Raw genomic sequence first — 20,111 nt, forward strand, 5'->3', positions numbered from 1 at the left:
TTTTTCCCTGGACTAAACTATTATTTGCAGGGGGAGAGGGGCAAGAAAGGCTCTAGAGGGTCTAAAGGGGATAAGGGAGACCAAGGAGCGCCTGGATTAGATGCACCCTGTCCATTGGTATGTTCTGTTTCATTAACCTATTGTTTTAAGATCTGTTGGTGGGGAAGGAGGAAGGAAATCGTAACATAAATAACAGTCTTACAAAAGTACAACAGCGGGACAAGGCACAGCCTGGCTCCCGCTTACAGCCTGTGGCAGAGCCACTTTCTTCAGTGGGGAACCACTGATCCTTGAGCCATCAGGCTGTTGAGTGACCATGGTGTGAGATTCCTTCCTCTTCCAGAGCTTAACAAAGGTTTGGGGTACATGGGGGTGTCCCACATGCTGGGACCCCAGGGCTTTCTCCTGTGAGGACAGAGCCCTGTATCTCCATTGCACCTCCATCCAACACTCTGGAGGTGTCTGATGTCACCAAGTCTGTGTAACGGCAAAAGCCGAGTGCTGCTTCTCTTGCCGTGGAGTCACAGCCAGCTGATACGATCGATGGAGAGCAACGCAGGGCACTGGAGCTGCATTACCCAGAGGGGAAAGCAAATCTTATTTGTTGTTTTAAAAGGGATACGTTTCTGTCAAAATATATTGTCTCTCAGTCTAGACAAATGAATGACTATAGGAATACATACATGTTTTCATCTAAACTCATACGCAAACAGCAACCGCTGCCAAGTCAGCCGCACTGCCATAAATCCCGGGAGTACTCGTGGATCGTGCATGTAGAAATCCAGCTGCTGGCTTTCCTAGAGAGGAATGGAAGAACAGATAACTTCAGAACAGAGGAAACGCTGTTCCCATCCTCTCGGATTTAACTTGGAGGAGTATCTCCTGACTCGTAGACGAGAGAAGGAAAACTGCTATTTATTAGTGATTACGCAGAGAAACGTCCAACCGAAAACGTGGGCAGCCTCTAGTCTGGGTGTGCAGCGGAGTGCCCTGTGGCGGTCCCGGCGGCGGACTCGGCCTCTCCTCCCGTGACATGGAGGTGACCGGCGGTAACTGAAATAACGATAGTGGTTGATTTCATAAACAGGGTCTCCGAGGTTTTAAAGGCGAGAAGGGTGAGCCGGGGTTACCTGGGCTGGACGGCCTGGATGCCCCATGCCCATTGGTATGGCGTACCTTCCCTTTCCTGCATGCTCGTTTGCTTTGTGTTCCTCAGCTGTCGTTTTCCGATACCTCCCAAGAGCTGCATGCCCTAGAAACACCTGGCAATTCCCTCCTTACCTATTTCTGCCCTACCCTCCTCCTGCTGCTGTCAGAATGGCCTTTCCCTCCACGCCGAGATTCACAGCTGCTGTCAGCATTCCCCTGTGGCATGAGAAAAAACGTAGCGGGAATGTGAATTTATTTCCAAGGGCTTCAGTTGTTCCTTTGCCTTCACTTCGACAGCTTTTGGTAGACTAACGTATGAAGCTTGACATTCTAGCAAGGAGCTGCAGTGCTTGTGTCCTTTGCTAACTGTTTTTAAGCGCTTGTACACAGCTAGTGCAGCTGGATGCTGCTCGGCATTGCCTCAGTCACCCCTACGTTAAGATGACAGGGAAAAACCAGCTATCCTGCTAGCAAGCCTACAGGGGATGTAGCAGCTGGATGCTGCTCTATCCTGATTCCCGTTTGTGACTCTCCCCGAGTCCAGTTCATACCCATAACATCTGGGAAACCTGAATGTGGAATTGCTCTTGTTCAAGAGCTAAAGAATCCTCGTCTAATCCAACTATTGTAGGACAGAGGTACACAGGAGCACTTAACCTGAACTGATTTCTGAGCATCCGCTTACACATCACCAATCTATTAATTCCCTCTGGGGTTTTCTGGAAATGCAACGTTCCGGTGAGGGGGATTTTGCTCCTTGCAGTGGTCTCAAGCACTCTATAGCCCATTGAGAGCTGCGCTCCCCCCTTCAGCTCTGGTTCAGTGGGACTGAGGATTGCTTGAGGATGGTCATTCCAAGCTTTATGCTCTCTTAAAAGATGCCTGACGCCACTTACAAGGAGTGGGATAGCAGGTAGTTTGACTAGCTGGAAAAATGGGTCCCAAAGGAATAACCCAGACTTAGTCTGGAAGGTTTCTCTAGTTTCCTGAGGGAACCAGCCCTGGCAATTAAAAGCTGGTGACTGCTTCCAAAGCCTCAGTCACAGCTCTGTAAACTCTGGCTCCCAGAAAGAATCTCTTCTGCCAGTCCCGCAGGTGAAATACCTGCCCAGAACAGTCCACAGAGTAGAAAAACCGTGCAGCTGTGCACTTTGCTGGCCATGGATACTAGCCAGGTTTCTATGGAAGACTTTCTGGCTGGATAAGGCACCTGATTTCACAGGCACGAGGGGTCTGCCAGTGCCCTGGCAGGCTGCCTTGGTGTTTTGGTCTCTGCCCTTGGTTAGGATTCACCCCGTATGGCCATGTTAGAATGTACGCTCCTTTCCATACCTATTTTTGCTACGGGAAACTTGCCAGAAAAGCTGGGCATTTAGTGATGCCATTATATTTTTTACCATGGATGTATAGTGTTCTGGCATGCAAGCTAGCTTGGGAACGTGAATAAGCATGTTTTTTGATCCAACTAGGTTAAAAGTTTAGCTGCCAGCTGACACATCCACACATGTGTAACTTGTGGCGGCCGTGAACTAATGCTTCACGCATCCAGGCTATGTGGAAAGAGATACTTGGAACTAACTGGCATGTTGCGTTTCCATTCTCAGCAAGTTCTCCTGCAACAAACACTTCCTTGTGACCCTGGACTTCCTTTGATCCCTAAGCTATAAACCCCGGCCTCCCATTCCTTCATACACCTAACTTCCTGTCTCCCCCTGTGATGTACCACCCATGTACCAATGGGAATGCAGCAATTCTGCCAGTAATTAACCCCCATTTCCACGTAGCGGGGGAGGAGCTACCGCACGGAGACCACAGTCTAAAAAAAATGTTTAAGGAAAGCAACGTGGTTGTGGCATCATGGCGATGTTTACTTAATCAGTCCCTTGAAAACACGTCTCCTTTAGAGAATTAGATGCCTTCACTGCAGGCATCTCACGCTGTAGTTTGAGAAGTGGGGAATGAAGAAGCATGCCTGCATTGTGCGTTGCACCATGTTATCCCCAGCTCTTGAGTTCTCCCGGGGAACAGCCGTAGCCCATGAACCTGACACACACGCACAGCAGACGTGGCAGAGGTGTATCTCTTTATATCTGACTTCATCTCCCGCTCAAGAGCACCTCAGTGTTAACATAATTTCCCATTTTCCCATGTCAAGTAGGGCTGTTCTGTGCTGAAACTAATGGCAGCAATTCCCAAAAACATTTCCCAACCCTGTGGTATGAAAATAATGATTTAGAGAAAAAAAAAATCCCATGCTTGCCGTGGGATGCAAACGCCCTCCCAGGGAGTCAGATGAATGTCCTCAGCCAGCACCAGGTCTGCCCAGCCACTTGCCTCCCTCGTTTCCCTAGAGCGCGCTCTTCTCAGTGGCAAGAACGGACAGCTGGGTGATTCCTGCCACGGTGTAAAGCAAACCCTCTAACTCCCAGGGGAAAAGGGAAAGGAATGTTTTCCCAAGCGCCCGTCAGGACTGAAGGTCACTGCTGCTGCTGTGGTTTGCTTATAACCTCAGTGTGACAGTCAGGCCTGAGGACAGAGACCAGCCACCTCATCCTTTCAGTGTCATCCTCCTGTGATATTCTAGCTGCATGAGACCTCCCGTGTTGCCCCCTTCCTTCAGGGAATCCTGGCTAAACACCTTCCTCAGTGAGGAATGGAACCAAGCCTACAGACCTCATGTACATAAGTTCCTTGCGTAGCCTGCAGGCAACCCCCATCTTGAGCCCTGGCCCTTGCTTCAAGAGACACTGGGTACGTCAGCCAGAAGTCGGGGTCACTCCCAAGGGGTGAGGAATATCTTCCAGAGTATTCCTCCAGCCCTGGTTCAGACTGTTTGTTGCAGCTTTAATAGTTAACTCATTCCTTCGTTCCTCAGCCTCTGTGCCGTTATATGTGTCCTAAACTGCTCTTTCACCCATTTTGTCTGCAGGGAGAAGATGGCCTTCCAGTCCAAGGCTGCTGGAATAAGGTAAAATACTCCTGGAGATGTTATGGCTCTTCTGAGCTGGCAGCGCTACGGGTCCTGCTGCTGGTTTTCTGTGAGTCTGGCTAAAAGCAAGAGGTGTGGAGCCATGCATGGGAGTTCCAGGGCCATACACCGGAAAGGTGCCATGGGAAGCTGGTGGGAGAGGGGCAGAGGCTCACTGGTTTCGTCAGAGCGAACAAGCTGCAGCTCCACATCCCTGCCTGGCCCCGGCCCCCATCCCTCAGTGTTCCTGCTGAGGGGTGGCCCGGCAGCCAGGGCTTGGGGCAGAGCCTGCTCTGAGGGAATGGGCTTGTTACATGGGGGTGTGAGTACATCTCCCCTCCACCCACCCTTTGCTTCTGACAGTTCAGCTGCCTTGGGAACCTCAGAATGGGGCTCCTACTCCTTGGGGTCTAGCCCACCTCCAGTGCCTGCCACATGCGTTAATGCCAAGTGCTCCAGTCACAGTGGGAGGAGGAAACTGGAGGTGGAGAGTTGGCCCTTAGTCACTGCCCAGGGAAGCAAAAAGGATCTGTGCTGAGATCCGGCACCATTTCTTTTCCCCCTGGACACCCCGGAGCCAGCTTCCCTAACACCATCCCTCTGTCCTTCCCCCACTGAGCTGTCGCTAACAGTCCTGGGTAAATTGTCACTAACACCTGTTTATGTTTTCTTTTGCAGTGATGATTCTAACCCTGGACTGGCCTCTGTGTGTTATTGTACATAGAATATTTATTTTTATACGGTGTCCTTCTCTGAAATGCCAAAAGTTAACGTGGTTTTACAAAGTATCAAGAAGCTTCAAATTTTTTTACAGAAAATACTAGATGTCCCTTCTTCCCCCTCCGTCAGTCCTCTGTATAATTCTGTGTCTGCATTATGCTTGTCTTGTCATGGAGTACGGCTGTAATATTTACATGATATTTGTGCACACATGATGAATATAGGAACTTAATAAATTATTGCATTAAAAGTGCCCAAAGGAACTGCCCTCTGTAGATTTAAAGGTCATTTTCAGTTTTCAAGCTGGAAGCATTCAAGGCTATTTCAAAACATTACATGTTTTTTATTAAAGTGAAGAGTTAATTCAGTTCTCACAAAATTGTTAAGGTATTGCTAGCAAAACCTCATGGTAGCTGCTGTGCACTGGGAACCTTCCTTGATGAATAATTACCAGACAAGGTCTGTTTCCTGCTCTGATTCAGATAGCCAAGCTCTGCTGAAGGCTGCTCCTGGGCAGTGCAGGAACAGGAATACCTTGCCCAAGAGCGGTGGAGGCAGCACGTACAAAGAATCTCAGTCTCTTGTCCCTGGCTAGAGCAAAGCACCTCCTGTGAGCTGGGAAGAATAACAAATACAACAATTAAAAAAATTAGAGCACCTCCCATGAGCTGGAATGACACCCCCCACCCCCCAACAATGAGCCCTGGTCAGAAGGAATCCTAGCATCTTTCTAAATTGTAGGCCTGCCAGTAGCTTCATTAAAACCTCATTTAAAATGAAGCATGTGGCAGAATACCTCGCTGATATCCCAATGAGCATTCATTAGATAAATCAATCCACGTGGCTTTTTAAAACGTTAACCAAAAGTTGCAAGCAAATTTACAGAGCATGTCATTATAACTCACATATGTACATATCAATTATCCTTCTTGACCCACCTTTGTTAATTTCCAAACTACCCCTCAGGAGAAATTACAGATCAGAGGAAAGCCAACACCACACCAGGCTTTTCTCGGGGAAGGAGAGAAGGAGTGGCAGCCCCAGTCTGGGCCCTAAACATGCCCACTTTCCTTGGCCCTTCGTGTGGGGGGGGAAGACAGTCTCGCAACCCAGGCGTGTCAGGGGATAGAGTATGTAAAGACCCCAAGGCAGAGTGGGACCCCAACGCGAGCAGGAATGCATCGGTTAGATGGACCCACTGACATCCTGCTCTTTGTGTGATGCTGTTGTTCCCAGAGGAACCCGGCACCCTCGCCTGCAGCCCCACCACAGTGGTGCGGTATGTGTGCATTACGGGCTGTGTGTGTCAGCTCAAGCGGTAGCAACTGTCAGCACCCAGCGACCCCTCTGTGTGACGATTCCTCTGTTTGCAAACTATTAGTTATTTTCCCAGTGCAGCCTTTTAGCACTGTCGGAGTAAAGATGCTGAGTAAGAGCAGTGTTTCTCTTGTGCACAAAGGAAAAGGCCTGGCAGGGACTGCCCAGGGAACAGAGCCCAGCCCCTGGCTGCTACCATCCGTTTGACACCTTACCCTTTCAGAAATTTACTGAAATCTAAAAACCAGTGAGGTCCCTTCCCTTCCATCCCATCCCGCAGGCCGTTCCCTGCTCAGATTGCACTCGCTATTAGTGAAACTCTTTGCAACTTTCAACCTAAGCTAATTCATGAGATTTACAGCCCTTTCTTCTCATGCCAACATTGTCCAGTGGATGAAACTTTTCCATGCTTGGCATTTTCATGAGATGCTCAGAGCTGAAATGGCACAGAAAACAAACCGCAGAGCAGCAAGGGGGTGCTTGTTTATTTTCTCAGTATCATATGTCATTAAGGCCCAGCTCCCTGCTTTAAGGCTTTGCAGCTGTGAAGCTTGGCAGATTGCAGCAGCACTAATTTAAAGAAATGCCCCACACCCATAGGGTTTGAGCCACACACTTGTTAAATGTGAGTCAATTGCTCAAAATTGAGTCAAGAGCAAACTAGGTAGGCTGGTGGCAGCCTCGTTGTTGGAGGGTTATCATAGGAGCAGCGGTGAATTTCTTCTCTGGTCTCGTAGTGCTCAGTCCTCAAGGTAGGTGGTTTGGGTAGCCTTGTATAAAAATGCTGGCTGTGTTTAACCCTTGAAAACTTAGAGGTCATGGAAAAATTTGTTGATGTTTCCTGTTCTCTTTGGTGTGTAGTGTATCCTCATTTTGTAACTGGGACCTTGAAATGCAGTTGCTGGAGCTCTGTAAAGTACCTGACTTGTGTCAGCAAAGTGGAGGAGGGATAGCCTGAGCAAAGTAGTCTTGGTTCTTACCTCAGCTTTGCCCCAGCAAACTTCTGTTACCAGTGGAGATGCTCCTGGCTTAGGCTGGTACAAACTTGCTGATGCAGCTCCCACAGGGCTCAGCTGCTTTCTGTGAGCAAGACAAAAACATGTGTGTACACATTCACATGATGTCAGCATGTGCTCTCATCCCTGTTGCCTTGTTTCTCTGTCCCAGATCGTTCTGTTCATGCCATTGGTTGGGCTTCAGATGGGCTGCTGGACTCTAAAGGTGCTTTTTGTGGGCAGCAGAGTTTGCCCTTCAGAGGCTTGTTTAACGCTCCCTTATGGGTACCCTTAAACCAAACTTAAATCAGTATGAAGCTTTTTAAAACCTTTTTTCAGAGTGATAATTTGGATCCTCTGAAGTCTCCTCTGGGTCCTTCAAGTCTATTGACTTGAAGACTTGTTTGATTTCTCCCTTGTTTGCAAACCAGCAGCAGCTCCTTTTGCACCCTGGCAAAAGGGATGGGTAGACTTCAAGCTGTGGAGAAAATGCAGCTCTTGAACCTCATTCCCCTGGATTTCTCTGGGAAGTTGGTGCCCAAGCTGGAGCAGCATGCCTAAATGCTTTTGTGAGCTCAGCCCAGCAATCCCACAGTGCCTCTCCAAATTCTGCTTCTGTCAGGTGTTGAGTCACAAGTGCAGCTGTGACTACCAAGAAAACTCTGTGGTATGCCTGCACAGAGAGGGGAAGGACCCACAATGATTTGTGGCGGTTGTGCTAAAGTATAGATGATCTGGGGGACAAGCCCATGTCAGATTTTACCTGCCATAAAGGTGGGGAAATGGTGGCAAACGCCGTGGTGGCTGCAGACTACGGCCTGTTTTGTTTAACTGAAGTAGAGGGACGTTTGGGGTGGCTGTCCCCACAGCCCCTCCTATCCGTACTCTTATTGGCTGTTGGGGGTAAACCAGAGGTTGCCGATCAATTTTATTGATCAGCTGCTCTTCCCAAACCAGAGCACCTGGCATTTCAAGGGAAACCCATGCGGCGGGACCTGAGCTTGCACCGCACCCTGATGCTGACAGTTTAGTTTCAGTCCATCCCTACTAAAAACTAATGCGTTTGCTGTCACTTGTTGATGGGTGTTTCTTCTGGCCAGCTGTTTTCACGTGAAACCCTCTGTCTGCCACTTCAAGGGTCAAACTCCTTGGCTGATAGCCAAAAAGTGAGCTGAGTCTGAAGGTGGAGAAGCTTGGGTAATGACAGCGGCATGAAAGGAGAAGACAGACGATGGACCTCCCTGAAGATTTGCCGGAGATGTTTTGTGAGTTCCCTCCCTGGAGCTTGGGAAGAGTTCTTCAACTGCGTGCCAGGGATCTCCTGCACCCAGATGCTGCCTGCTGGGGCTGTGGGAGCATGCCAGCGCTTTCTGCTTTGCTTTCTGTCTTCTCTCAGAGGCCAGTGGTGGGGCTGGAAAATGACACTGTTTATATTCTTTTTCCTGGGTCATTTTCACTTCATCCTATTTTTGTGGTCAGACTCTTCAGAGGAAGCATCAGCCTCGTTGTTTAGCAGCTGCTGTAAAAATGAGTGCAAGACGTAGATGGTTATTTCCGTGATGGGTGAGGGGGTGTCCTTTGATCCATGAATGCAATCCTTCTTGAATGATGCTCTTCAGAAACCTCAAACCCCGTGTGTCCAGTCAGAGTGCTGCTCGGAAAGGATGTGGCAAAACCTTTTGCTACCGTTGCTGGTCACCAGATGACAAACTTCCACCTATATCATTGATGATTCCATCTTTAAACCTTTTCATCTCAAACTTTCTTCTCCTGTTCAGTTAAAAGAAATAATGGGGGCAGTTCTTGCTAAAATGGGAAAGGCATTCTGGGTTCTGAAAGGATGAGCTACCTTGTCAGAGGAGGAAACCGAGGGGGAAAAAGTAATCAGGCTTTACTGAGTAATTCCTTTGCTTGTGGTACTTGGGCTCTGGTCTCCACTGTGCACAATGGATGCGCTTTGTATGGAGCCTTCTAGAAATACTTTTCTGCTGGCCCGTTAATGCTCCTTTCTGTGGGTACCACTCAACAGATGTACTTCCAGGTGGAAAATAAAGATCACAAGGGTTAAGTTCCGCTGTTAAGCATTTTAGTGGACTCACTGAAGGGCAATAAAGTTTTGGCAGAGTGCTGAGGGGGGCAGAGGATGTTTCCAAGCTGCCTGAAGGGAAGAATATACAACTCTGGATGCTTCATATCAACTGCTGCCCAAATCTGGCATCCCTTGCTCAGTTCCTGTTCCTGAAAGCTAAATTCCATTTCCGTGGACTCTACAGTGTCTTTCCACCTCTTGCAAATTACTAAAAAACCCTAAAATGAATTAAGTACATCTCTTATGGACGAGGCTCAGAACAGTTCTACTTCACTGAGTGTGTTGGGATTCCCGTTTGCCAGAGCACTAAAACACATGTCTAACTTTGAACGTATGATTCCCATTGGCCTAAATGATGCCATTTGCATATTTAAGTACTCTGGTGAATCAGGGCCAGTATTATTAGAGTTAATGAGTGATATTATCTAAATCATTAGGCAGAACTAAATGGTACGCAGTTTGCATTACGGTTCAAAGATAAAGCGTTGATTTCAAGTTCAAAGTGGTGCCTTATTTGTAAATTGGAACAAGTCCCGGAAGGACCATGAACTTTGTTCAACCACTCTTTATCGACTCGGCTGGAGTAATCCCAACCTTCTGACCAGGACAACAGCCCCTGTCTCCTCTCACCAGCACAAGGAGCATCTACTGTTAAAATAAATCCAGGGTTGCAGAGAGAGGGAGGAAAAAACCTTCTGCTCTCAGCTTCATCTCAAGGATTATGGTTTTTTCATACGACTTTAAGTAGGGTAGCAGCGGAAGAAATTGTTTCAGTTAGGAACCAGGTGATGAAAGGGTTAATTTATTTTATTTGTGGGTTTGTTTTTGGTTTTTTTTGTTACATATTTGGGGGGGGAGGAGAGGAGAACCTGACCAGAACTGCAGGCGGTAGGTGTGCTTGTTTTCCTTCCCTTCTTTTTTTAATGAAAACAATTATCTATATAGTTTGATAATGTTACTTTTACTTTTTAATAATGATTTTCTGGGGGTGATTTGTTTGCTCTTTTCTGTGTTCTTGTGTTTTCTTTTAGGTATGTTTTTAATGGGCTTTGGGAATAAGTTTGTAAAAGCTCCTCGCCCAAAATGTCCTAAGGACATTCCTATTGTGGTTTGGGGTTGTTTTTTCCTCCCTAAGTTCAGTAGCAAAATGGTGCTTTCCATAGGCAGACCAGTTTTTAGTGGTGACAAACATATCCACGCAGGCCGCGTGTAGGGACCAGGTACCAGTGACCTTTCCCAGACAAAATGGTCTCTCCAAAACTCTTCCTTCACCTTTATGAAAGGGCTATGTTAGGGACCAGTTGATTGAAAATGGTTTCTTCTGATTTTTGGCAGTCTGTTGCAAAGAAATTAGTCTGGCAAGAGTCACCGTGTCCCCTTCTGTAGCATTCTACAGCCCAAGATCTCAGGCTTAGCTAGAAAGCTCCAAAATAGCTGTTAAAAAGTGGTTTTTTTTTCTTGAAAGCAGTGAGCTGGTGGTACCTACTCAGGTACTGATGTCTCCTGCTCTTGTTTTCCCTCCTCTAAATCCAGTAATGCACCCATGTTTGAGCTTACCTTCAGGCTTTGCTTCGTGTCAAGCCTCTGTGTAAATGCTTTGCTGGATGAGGGTCTCTCTTCCTTTTACGCTCTTTTTGGTATATTTTTTCCCTCTTGCCCTGTTTTTTTGTCCCTATTACTTCCAGATGTCTTTGTCCCAGACAAAATGGCTACTTTACCTTCTCCCATTTCAGAAAATCTCTGTTGGTTGCATTTTGATCGTTTATTTGCTCACCTCTATTCTCTATCCTTCCTGCTATGCTTCCTCCCTCCTCGTACCCCATCTTTGTCAGACACTTGGATCTGATGGAAGCATCATGGCAAAACGTGTTAAGATTGTAGGTGTTTGCCGACAGCTCTTGGAGTTTTTTTGTGAAGCTTCTACTGTTTAAAAGGCTAGGCAGCAAGACCACTTCATTCTCTTATGATTTTGTTTGCTTGCTGAAGTTATTAAATAGACTTGTTATTTTTTTTGTTAAACAGACTCAGAATTAGTCAGGATAATGCCGATTTTCATTTTTTCTTTCAAAGAAAAACCTGCTAAACTTTTTCATCTGCCAAGCATCACTTTGAGCTGTTGTCACACACAGTTTAGTAGGTTAGATGTATTAGTGGTAGGTGTGAGAGGACTGGCTGCGGAACGTGTGGAGGGGAACTTGCATACTTGCTTTCCATTGCACGCCCTTTGTCAGCCTGTTGTCTCCCACGGAGTGTTAAATTCCATCTTGTGATAATTCCATTGTTTCAAAATGTTGCTTCCTAAATCTTCCCTTCTACTCTCCTGCAAAGATTTGAAGCTGTTCTACCAGGGTAGAACATTGTCATTGCTGTGTTTCCTTTCTCCCCACTCCCGCCAGTAAAAGGAGGACTGGCTGTCCCCTTGATGCAGGGTGTGATGGCCTGGCCCCACAACATTCTCTTAGTTTGCAGTGTTTGGAGGCTGGTTTGTGCTGTGAGCTGAAGCACAATCAAGAGATTTGCTGTAGAGGTACACCTTTGATCTGGAACGCAATGCCAATGCAATGCGCCAGGCTTACAGTATGCAACCAGCTCTTGGGCATGTCTACCCAGCACCACATTGGGACAGTGTGGACGTATTGCTCCCTGTGCCCCAGCTTGTGAATTGTGTGGGACAGTGTCCCCATCCAGGTGGAGTCGCAAGAATGCTGCGTGGTGTCAAATAAGGTACCCCCTTGGCATTTGGAGCCCTCACAGCAACAGAAACTCACCTCCACGGCGTACTTTTCCCCATGCCTGGAAGGCTTCTGTTATTGGCGTGGCTCCTGCTTCTCTCATCTTTGCACAATTTGGGCACTAAATTCTCTGTTAATGGGACATTTTCTGTCCAAGATCTGCTTGTCAGCCAACACTAATCAAACAGCAGTGATCTAATCCCTGCAGGAGAAGGATTTCTGAAGCAATTTGTTGCTACGTATCTGGTTTCCTTGAATTTTGAGATATTTTACTTTCTTTTTTCTTTTGGTTGCATAGAATGTACAGTATTTAATATACCTGTAGTAATGTGGTGACCTATGAGTAAATCTTGACAGGGCATTGTTTCTGTATATTTCTTTTAGATACTGATTGAGAAGTTTAAGTCTGAATACACTTTTAACTTTTTTTTTTTATATTGAACTTTTCAGTCTGTATATCGAATATCCAATGTTACTTGGCGTTGTTACTGTAAGGGCTGTAATATACTCTTGTGTTAGCAGTGACTATGACTGTCATTGTGCTGATGGGAAGACATTATTTCCACTCTTTTTGATGTCGTTTAGCTACTTGGAATTTTTTGGCCCTCAAGAAAATTCCACTTGAAATAATTGCTAGAATGAGGAGAACAAAGGGCTGTTCTTTCCCACAATCTTCTCAAGCTCAGTAGGAGCTTCTTCAGTCAAAAGGAGCTTTTTCTTTTTCTTTTCCACTTTTTCCTTGCTAATATGACAACATTTAATTTGTTTTGTCTTTTAATCCTGGATATTCTTAATTCCACACTGGTCATTTCTAGCAATACTTCAGGAGGGCAGACATAGCTGTGCTGTAAGAAGTTGCTGATCATAACAGAATTGAGATATTGTAGTTATTTTGGTTTTATTTAGAAATATTTTTCCACTGTTACTTTTTTTACACAAATCTCTTCTCAGCATGATAAAAATTGAAAAGGCACTAAAGGATTAAACGTTGAACCCGTGTGAGGAAAGGGATTCACTTAAATGATTTCCAGCCATATGAGTGAAAAATAGCTTATGGATTTTTATGTCAGAAGGAAAACTGTGCCTTAGTTACCAATTTCCTGTGTCCAGCAACTAATCCATTGATTTGAATGGAGCCATGCCTGTCCTGGAAACTGGGGGTATGCTCAAAGAACTTGCCAATCACTACTCAGTAGTAAATAAAGTTTAGTTTTTAAAGTAAGCTGCTGTTTAATTATAGTGCCGTTAAAGCGTTTCTACCTTCTGGCAAAAGATGGGAAATCTGTGTGTTTAATCCCCAGGTATGTGGTTACTGGCTAAATAAAATAGTCCTTGCCTTGTTCTATGGCCCTGGTTTGTATTGTGATGGAAAGTGCTATGTGAGGGCTGCATAAAGCTGTTTGAATGCCTCAGCCGGCTCACAACATCGTTAAGAGAGTAACAATGCCAGGTTCCAGGAAGGCATTGGGGAATGGACTGCAGAGAAACCAGGCAGATCATGAGAAATGCCTTGGGCTAGATCGGCGTTGCAATGATAAACGTGACACCGTATTTAGAGCGTCATCCCCCCCCTTCCCAAGAGGAGTCTGATGAATCCCTGTGCCTCGTGCTGAAGTTTTACTCCTTTGGGTCAGTTTTTTAGTGAGGTTCCTGTTTTAATTCTGTGTGCCACATGTATCTCAGTGGAATTTACATTTGTTACATAGGATGTACATACTTTCTTCTCCCTTTTATAAAAACACCTGTTTACTTACACCTCGTTTGTATCTCTTGTAAATGATAGCTTGTGCAAATAAAACCCCATAAATTCACTTACATGTTGTTTTTTTCCATTTGGGGGTAGTTTTTAGGTTAATATCCTAAGGAAGTCATGCCATCTGCTGTATGCCCCTCAGCCCAGTAACTATGGAACTAGGTGGCAGATTTCAACTGATTTGGCAGGGGGAGACAGTAATCTCAAATGCCGTTATCACCAGCTCTTTGGAAAGAGGCAGCTGGGAAAAGGAGAGATTCCCACCTAGTGCCTGTGTGAATGGAAATGCAGCCACATCAGCTGTGCTATATTGCTGGGGAATCTGTGTGGCAGAGACAGCCTGATCCCTCCTGTTGCATGAATAGCCTTGTTTCAGCCTCTTTCTCCAGATACACAATTAATTGACAGTAAAACACACAACTATGTGGATTGTGGAACCCATAGAGCAAGTGCAGACAGAGGGAAGAGAGCCAAGGCCAGAGGAAAGTAAAGACTGACTCTCTAGTTATAAGCCCACACTGAAATCGTGGCTCTCAGCTTTGTGTGTTGTCTCACTTCCCTCAAAACTGAGACAATAAGGTGTACAGCTATCTCAAAATCCTCGAGTCTGCAGCTATCTGCTAAGGGACCCTACCTAACGGAAAGTGCTTGCTGGTTTTCTAAGAATCCAAGCTAATATGAGGGGTGGGGAAACAACAAATCAGACGCCCAAGCCTTTGGCAAATGGGTCAGGGGTGGTAGAATCTGTCCTGTTGACTTGGTTTTGGCAAGGCATGGTGGAGAGGGGGAAGGTTCCTTTGGTTTCAAATGCTGCATTTTTGCAGGATAGCCCATGGTGAAACACTCCTCACCTCTAACTTTAGACAGCTGCAAATTACACACAGTGGTGATTCCTTGAAATGAAAGTGATTGGCTGAAAAAAAACCCTTTAGCTCTTGAGTTGCTAGACAGCCAAATTAAGTGCCTCACTCCTGACCACCTCTGGGTATATATATAATGAGCCTTGGTTCATGAGGGAAAATCCTCAAGGATCTGGATTTGTAACTGATGCATTAAGTTACATGGAGCATCTGAATTCATTCATTTTTCTAACTTGGAAAGGAGAAGGTGTTTGAAACACATGATTTCCACCATTTCTCAAGGCTTTACAAAAATGAAGGCTCCTGGATGTATATTGTTAATACCCTGGAAAGGCAGTAAAATTTTGCACTTGTGTCAAAATTAAAAAAAAAAAAAGTTTTGGAGGTTTGCTACATGAGACCCCAAAGCAGGCTTCTTTCTCTCAATGCATCTTTATTCATTTATAGGCCACAGTTTGAGATTTCCCCACTCCCAGGGCTCTGTAGCTATAAAATAGTTATTTTAATGATGTAAAAATTAGTTATTTTAATGAAAAAAATAGTAATTTTGATGATGTAAACTGTTCTAAATTAAACCAAAGAACAGTTACAAAAGCTGACAAACAAGCAGTGCTGCCCTGTCCTGTGATGTTTCTCTGAATAGAATGCTGGAGCTTAAGGGTCCCATCCAGGAAGACAACATGCTGGCAAACATCAGCAGAGGAGAAAGGAAAGATGTATTGCAGCTCTATACCAAAGAGCCTGAGTGCCCAGGGAAAAGCACATTTACTAGCACAGGAAAAACTGATCCGGCACAACTACAAAAAAATCCCTTTGCAAAACTGTGAGAGGTGGGAAGGAAGATCTCACATTACACACAAGATGCCAGTTTGCTAAGGAAGTATGCTGCAGTACGGATCTGGAGTAGGTGAGTGACTGGATGATTGAAGGGTGCAAGGACACAGTGTTATTATATCTGTGCTCCCTGAACAAAGAAATGGGGCTCTACAGCTGCCAAAACGGAAAGGTAATTGCATCAGAAGTCCCCACACACCTGCTGGGCTGTGTCATTTTCTACACTACACAACCCAGCTATAGTAAAAGTACAAATGTTTTGTTGCAAATAGTTCCCTTAAAGTAATTCATATGCCTTAGAGAGACGGAAGCTTTTCTGCCTCAGATCCTCAGTGCTTGGTTATCATATTAATCTGTGGCCAAACATATTGCTGAAAACTATCACTTTACCTGCCCAGCTTTTCTGAAGCTCAGAGACTGAAAGAGAGGGGTTTTTACTAGTTAATACCAGAACTGCATTCCTTTAGAGGCATGGGGCAATGTACCAATAGAATCAGCTCTGTCCTTTCTCATGTGGCCCCTGAGTTCTCTTAGCTAGCAGCCCTAACCTGCTGAAGGTTAGGACTTCAGAGAATCCATTCCACATGTGTGACCACTTTTCCATATACCTTACTCATTTCTGGAGAGGAATCCCATACAGTATTCTTCAGCTGAACATCAATGGTATTTTCTGGTTGTTGTTCCATTTTCTTCCCTGTCCTCTGCCTCACCCCATAATTCTCAGAGATAAGTTTGCAAATATCTGACACGCAGAAAGGTAAATAGCCACAGCTATTCAAGTATTTGTATTAAATTAGTGTTTTTACTTAGACGACTAGGAAATAATTGAGTCAAGGCAATGATCTCTGCAGTCTGTGTTGATGTGTTTAGGGATAAGTAACAAGGATGAAAAAACTTTTTTTTTAAGCTAATACAAAGCAGGAGATGTTCAGAATCAGTTGGTGTCTGGGCAGGGAAGACGTCTCTCCTCCTTGCTCATGCATTAGCTAATCTTTTGAAGACCATCAGTCTACCAGAATTTGACATGCACAAAAATGTATAATTGTGAAGTCCATGGGATGATTGAATTAGAACAATTCTACTATAAGAGAATTCTCCAAAGTGTTAGGATTTAGCTTTTCTGGTTTATTAGGGAAGAAAAGCTCATTGTATGCAACCTCCTAACAGAATAACTCCATGGGCAGTATGGAGGGTGGAGGATGGGGTAAGAAAAGGCTCAAAGAAGGGGAAAAGACCCATTACAGAAATATAGATTATTTGCAGAACTCAGTTGTTGCATCTGTTATCTACTACCATAATCTATACGTACATCGACTTTGCTTGTACTAGGCTGTCCTAAGAAGACAACAACATTTAGGCTGATTTGATAAAATATCTGGATTATATATACCCACAAGATAGAGCTTTCAGAGTACTTGGCACTCTTGCCAGGACGACCCTGGATGCGTGCCAGCCCAAGCAAGACTCAAGCCCTGTCTCTTGGTTTTGGAGCTGTGAAATACTCATCACAATGTCGGAGAAATAACAGCTTCTGCCCCAAAGTGAGAGTGCCATAAACAGCCTGTTTTTTCCCATAGCAGGAGAGTTAGGCAGTCAGCAGCCTGTAACTGCTCTGTCAATAGAGAAGTTGCTTATTTTGACAAAGTAACAGATTGTATTTGCACTCGGAAGTCAACTGGCAGATGGTCTTTGCACAACCTAGCGAGGGCAGACTCTGCTCCTGCTCATCAGGGAAAGCTCTCACTCCATCCAGCACTGCAAATTTTTTGTCTTGAACAATGCTTTTTAGTAACATTTCTTCCCCAAACAACTAGATCTAAATGGTCAGAACGTTCAGCTATTGTGACCAAAAGCCTCGGACTTTTAGTCGTCTGCTGTGTTTCAGTAACTGTGAAGAGATCCTCTGCCAATTCCTCACGGTGTGATTTAGGTGACCTCATGCTTATCACCTTTCCATTTCAGCCATAGCAAACTCAGACCTGGAGACAAAACCCCACGTATCTGCTCTAAAAGAGCAGGCTGTTCCTACAGCACAGTTACTGCAGAACAGTTAACACGTGATAACTCTTTGTGCAAGTGCTGCCTTGTTCTTATCAGTTCAACTCAAAATTTTATTTGTGTGGCACAAAGCAACCCAGAATCTTCCAGAAATACATGAAGCAACATAAAATGTACACAAAATGCTGTCAACATTTAGGTTAAGTGTAAGATGTATCCACTGGAGAAAAAACAAGAGGGGTGAAATTTAATTTATAGTGCGACACTGAAAACCCGCAAAAGCAGGAAAATTGGTATTATAATTCAGACATCTATGACTGACTTAAAAACCAAATAAAACCAGGGGTACGCTATCAAGCTGGAAGCACCTCTTCCTCTCTCACACTTCTCCAGCTTCCTACTGTGGGGTGGCTGCAGTAGGGTTTGTGAGTTGATGGCCGTTCCTTAGCTGTTGCAAGGGTAGCTAAGCATCTGGGGTTTTCCTGTGCTGGTGCTGTTTCCCCAAACACAGAAACTCTTCCCAGAGCACAGTCCCCACAGAAATAATGTAAGCACTAGCAGCTTACAACCAGCTGCAAAATAGGAGATAGTTTCTCTCATACCTGCTCTACTGCCAGTAGCATAGTGACTTGCTCAGGGGACACGACTGCTCCTGGGACATACCGCTCTTGCTGTACGTGAACACCGGTAGCAAGCTGGTGTGGGTGATAAAGAAGAAATTGAGAGAATTAGATTCATATTTCAGGCAACACTAAAAGCTGTATTAGGAAGCTGAAGCCCCATACTGTGATGCTTGATGACATTTGACTATGACAGGCAAACGTGAAGAGACACCCCCACCCTGATATCAGTTGATTTCACCTGATCCAGCTGAAGGGCTCATACCCAGGTGATGGATGTAACAAACACAAAATTAAAGCAGAAAATATGTCTGAGTGTAAGGAGAACGTTGTTTATAAACAGAAAAATGTTTCTGTAAGCAGAATGAGTTGTCCTAATGTTGCAAGTTTGTCTCACGCAAAAGACATAATTTTATTTTCTTCAAAGGCCTCCTACACATTTGTGTTGTGATCACACAGACATTATTTGATGTTTATCTGTAACCAACTGGGAATGTTTTAAAAAAATTTTGATGCTTATTTTGTCTCATCTCAGATTGTTTTTAATTACAAAGCCATGTAGCACATGCACGATTGCTAAGATTATTGGACACAATTATTTGTGTCTGGAAACAGGAAAATGGAAAAGCACTTTCTCCTTTCTCACATGGGTTTTATGTTGCCTTTCATTCTTCTGCTTATTACTTGAAAATCTTCATATTCCTTCTACCCTCCCGATATGGTTCAATACATTTTCAATCCTACAGACTCCTTTTTCCTTCGCTAAGTTCAAAGTCTCTACAGGGAAGATACAAGTAAGAGCTTCCCCTTCCATGTGAAATCATTCAAATTCATACACGAGTTTTACCTCTTACGGTTTCAAAGAATTTTGACCTTGCTTGCAAAATGAAATGGTAAAGTGAATAGAGACCAAAGCATTAATCCCGAGGAATGTGTTAAGATCTCTCACTCATTGAACACTTGCTTAAAAAGAGGAATGGTTATCTTTATTCCCATTCTAATGACAAGTCAAAATACAGCCGCTGTTGCTCATGAAATGCTTGACTCAGGGTTGCAGAGAAAAAACTCCTGTGTTCCCAACTCACACATCCTTTCTTCGGGAGATGGTGTGGTCCACAACTAGTATCACCTGAAGGAGTATTTCATTGCTCCCCCCCTCCTGAAGACACAACAGTTTACTTTGGCAGAGCCAAAAGCAAACTCTGGGAAGCCAGTCAGTCTGTAAGATCTTCTTTTTTTACAGCAACAAAAGGAAAGCTGAAAGCGTGGATGCCTCTTTAGCTGCTCTGCGGTGTCGCTCCAGCTGCCCTCCTAAAGACACGTCACGTGTGAGCCTTCGGGGTTAGCCGCCCAAATATCTTTCAAATGCAATGACACAAAAGCATTTCTATGGGAAAATCCCAGTTTCATGTAAAAACCCTGAGATCAGGTTAAGAGTTGTAGCCCTGCACTCTTACGTTTGCATCAGTCCCTGATCGCGTCTGCCAACAGACATACGGAGAGGCTCGTAATAAAATCACTTAGCACGTATCTTAGCGCTCAGGTTCTTGAATCTGTGCAATTGCGGGGGGAAAAGCAAGCCCTCAGCTCTCATTTGGGAAGCAAGTGAAGTTTGCAGCCCTCGTGGCCGAGGTGGAAAAGCTTGTGAACGCCTAAAACGCTCCAACGCCACAAGACACAAAGAGCTGCCCGTACCCTTTGTTACGGCGGTTTTAAGCCAGTTTGGGGATGCTGGAACATTTGGATTAGCTGCACCGTACCACGGCGCGCAGGTCACCTTGCCTAAGGGATACAGGGATGGGCGTCTCCCTTCCTAACAAAACCGAGCAGGGTGGGCGGGGGACACCACAAAAACCTATCCTCGAGCGTTAGCCTTCAAGGCAGCCTGGGACTGCCTTGAAACCTCTACGGCTCCAAAATCCTTTATCCTGTGGCTAGCGAAAGGGTGGGAAGTCGGGTTTTCTTCCTTCATGCTCCCGACTACTGCAAGCCCGACAGCTTCTGGGGACGGGGCTCAGGGGAGCTCTTTCCCTCCTGAGCATGCGGGTGTGTGTGTGGGTAGTGATGGATGGGGCG

At 45.2% G+C, this 20,111-nt stretch overlaps 1 protein-coding gene and 1 long non-coding RNA gene across 2 annotated transcripts in view; one reads left to right on the plus strand and one right to left on the minus strand.

Annotated features, from left to right (window-relative positions):
* Window positions 1-5,084, plus strand: part of COL13A1 (collagen type XIII alpha 1 chain) — a gene marked incomplete at its 5' end in the record, with an annotated part of 89,423 nt that extends 84,339 nt beyond the window's left edge. Inside the window, 4 exons of the mRNA XM_084264842.1 lie at window positions 31-117; window positions 1,088-1,165; window positions 4,079-4,117; window positions 4,796-5,084. Of these exons, the coding sequence (XP_084120968.1) occupies window positions 31-117; window positions 1,088-1,165; window positions 4,079-4,117; window positions 4,796-4,798 (207 nt within the window). The 3' untranslated portion in view covers window positions 4,799-5,084. The remainder of the gene's footprint in view (window positions 1-30; window positions 118-1,087; window positions 1,166-4,078; window positions 4,118-4,795) is intronic.
* A 171-nt stretch (window positions 5,085-5,255) lies between these two features.
* LOC311192383 lies at window positions 5,256-18,052 on the minus strand. The gene is made up of 3 exons (XR_014617343.1): window positions 18,018-18,052; window positions 7,135-7,234; window positions 5,256-5,452 (listed from the first exon to the last, which is right to left on the minus strand). It is a non-coding gene; the product is annotated as an uncharacterized lncRNA (long non-coding RNA).
* Between the last annotated feature and the right edge of the window lie 2,059 nt (window positions 18,053-20,111).

This window comes from Gallinula chloropus (genome assembly GCF_964237585.1).
Source record: "Gallinula chloropus genome assembly, chromosome: 5".
NCBI classification, from domain to species: Eukaryota; Metazoa; Chordata; class Aves; order Gruiformes; family Rallidae; genus Gallinula; species Gallinula chloropus.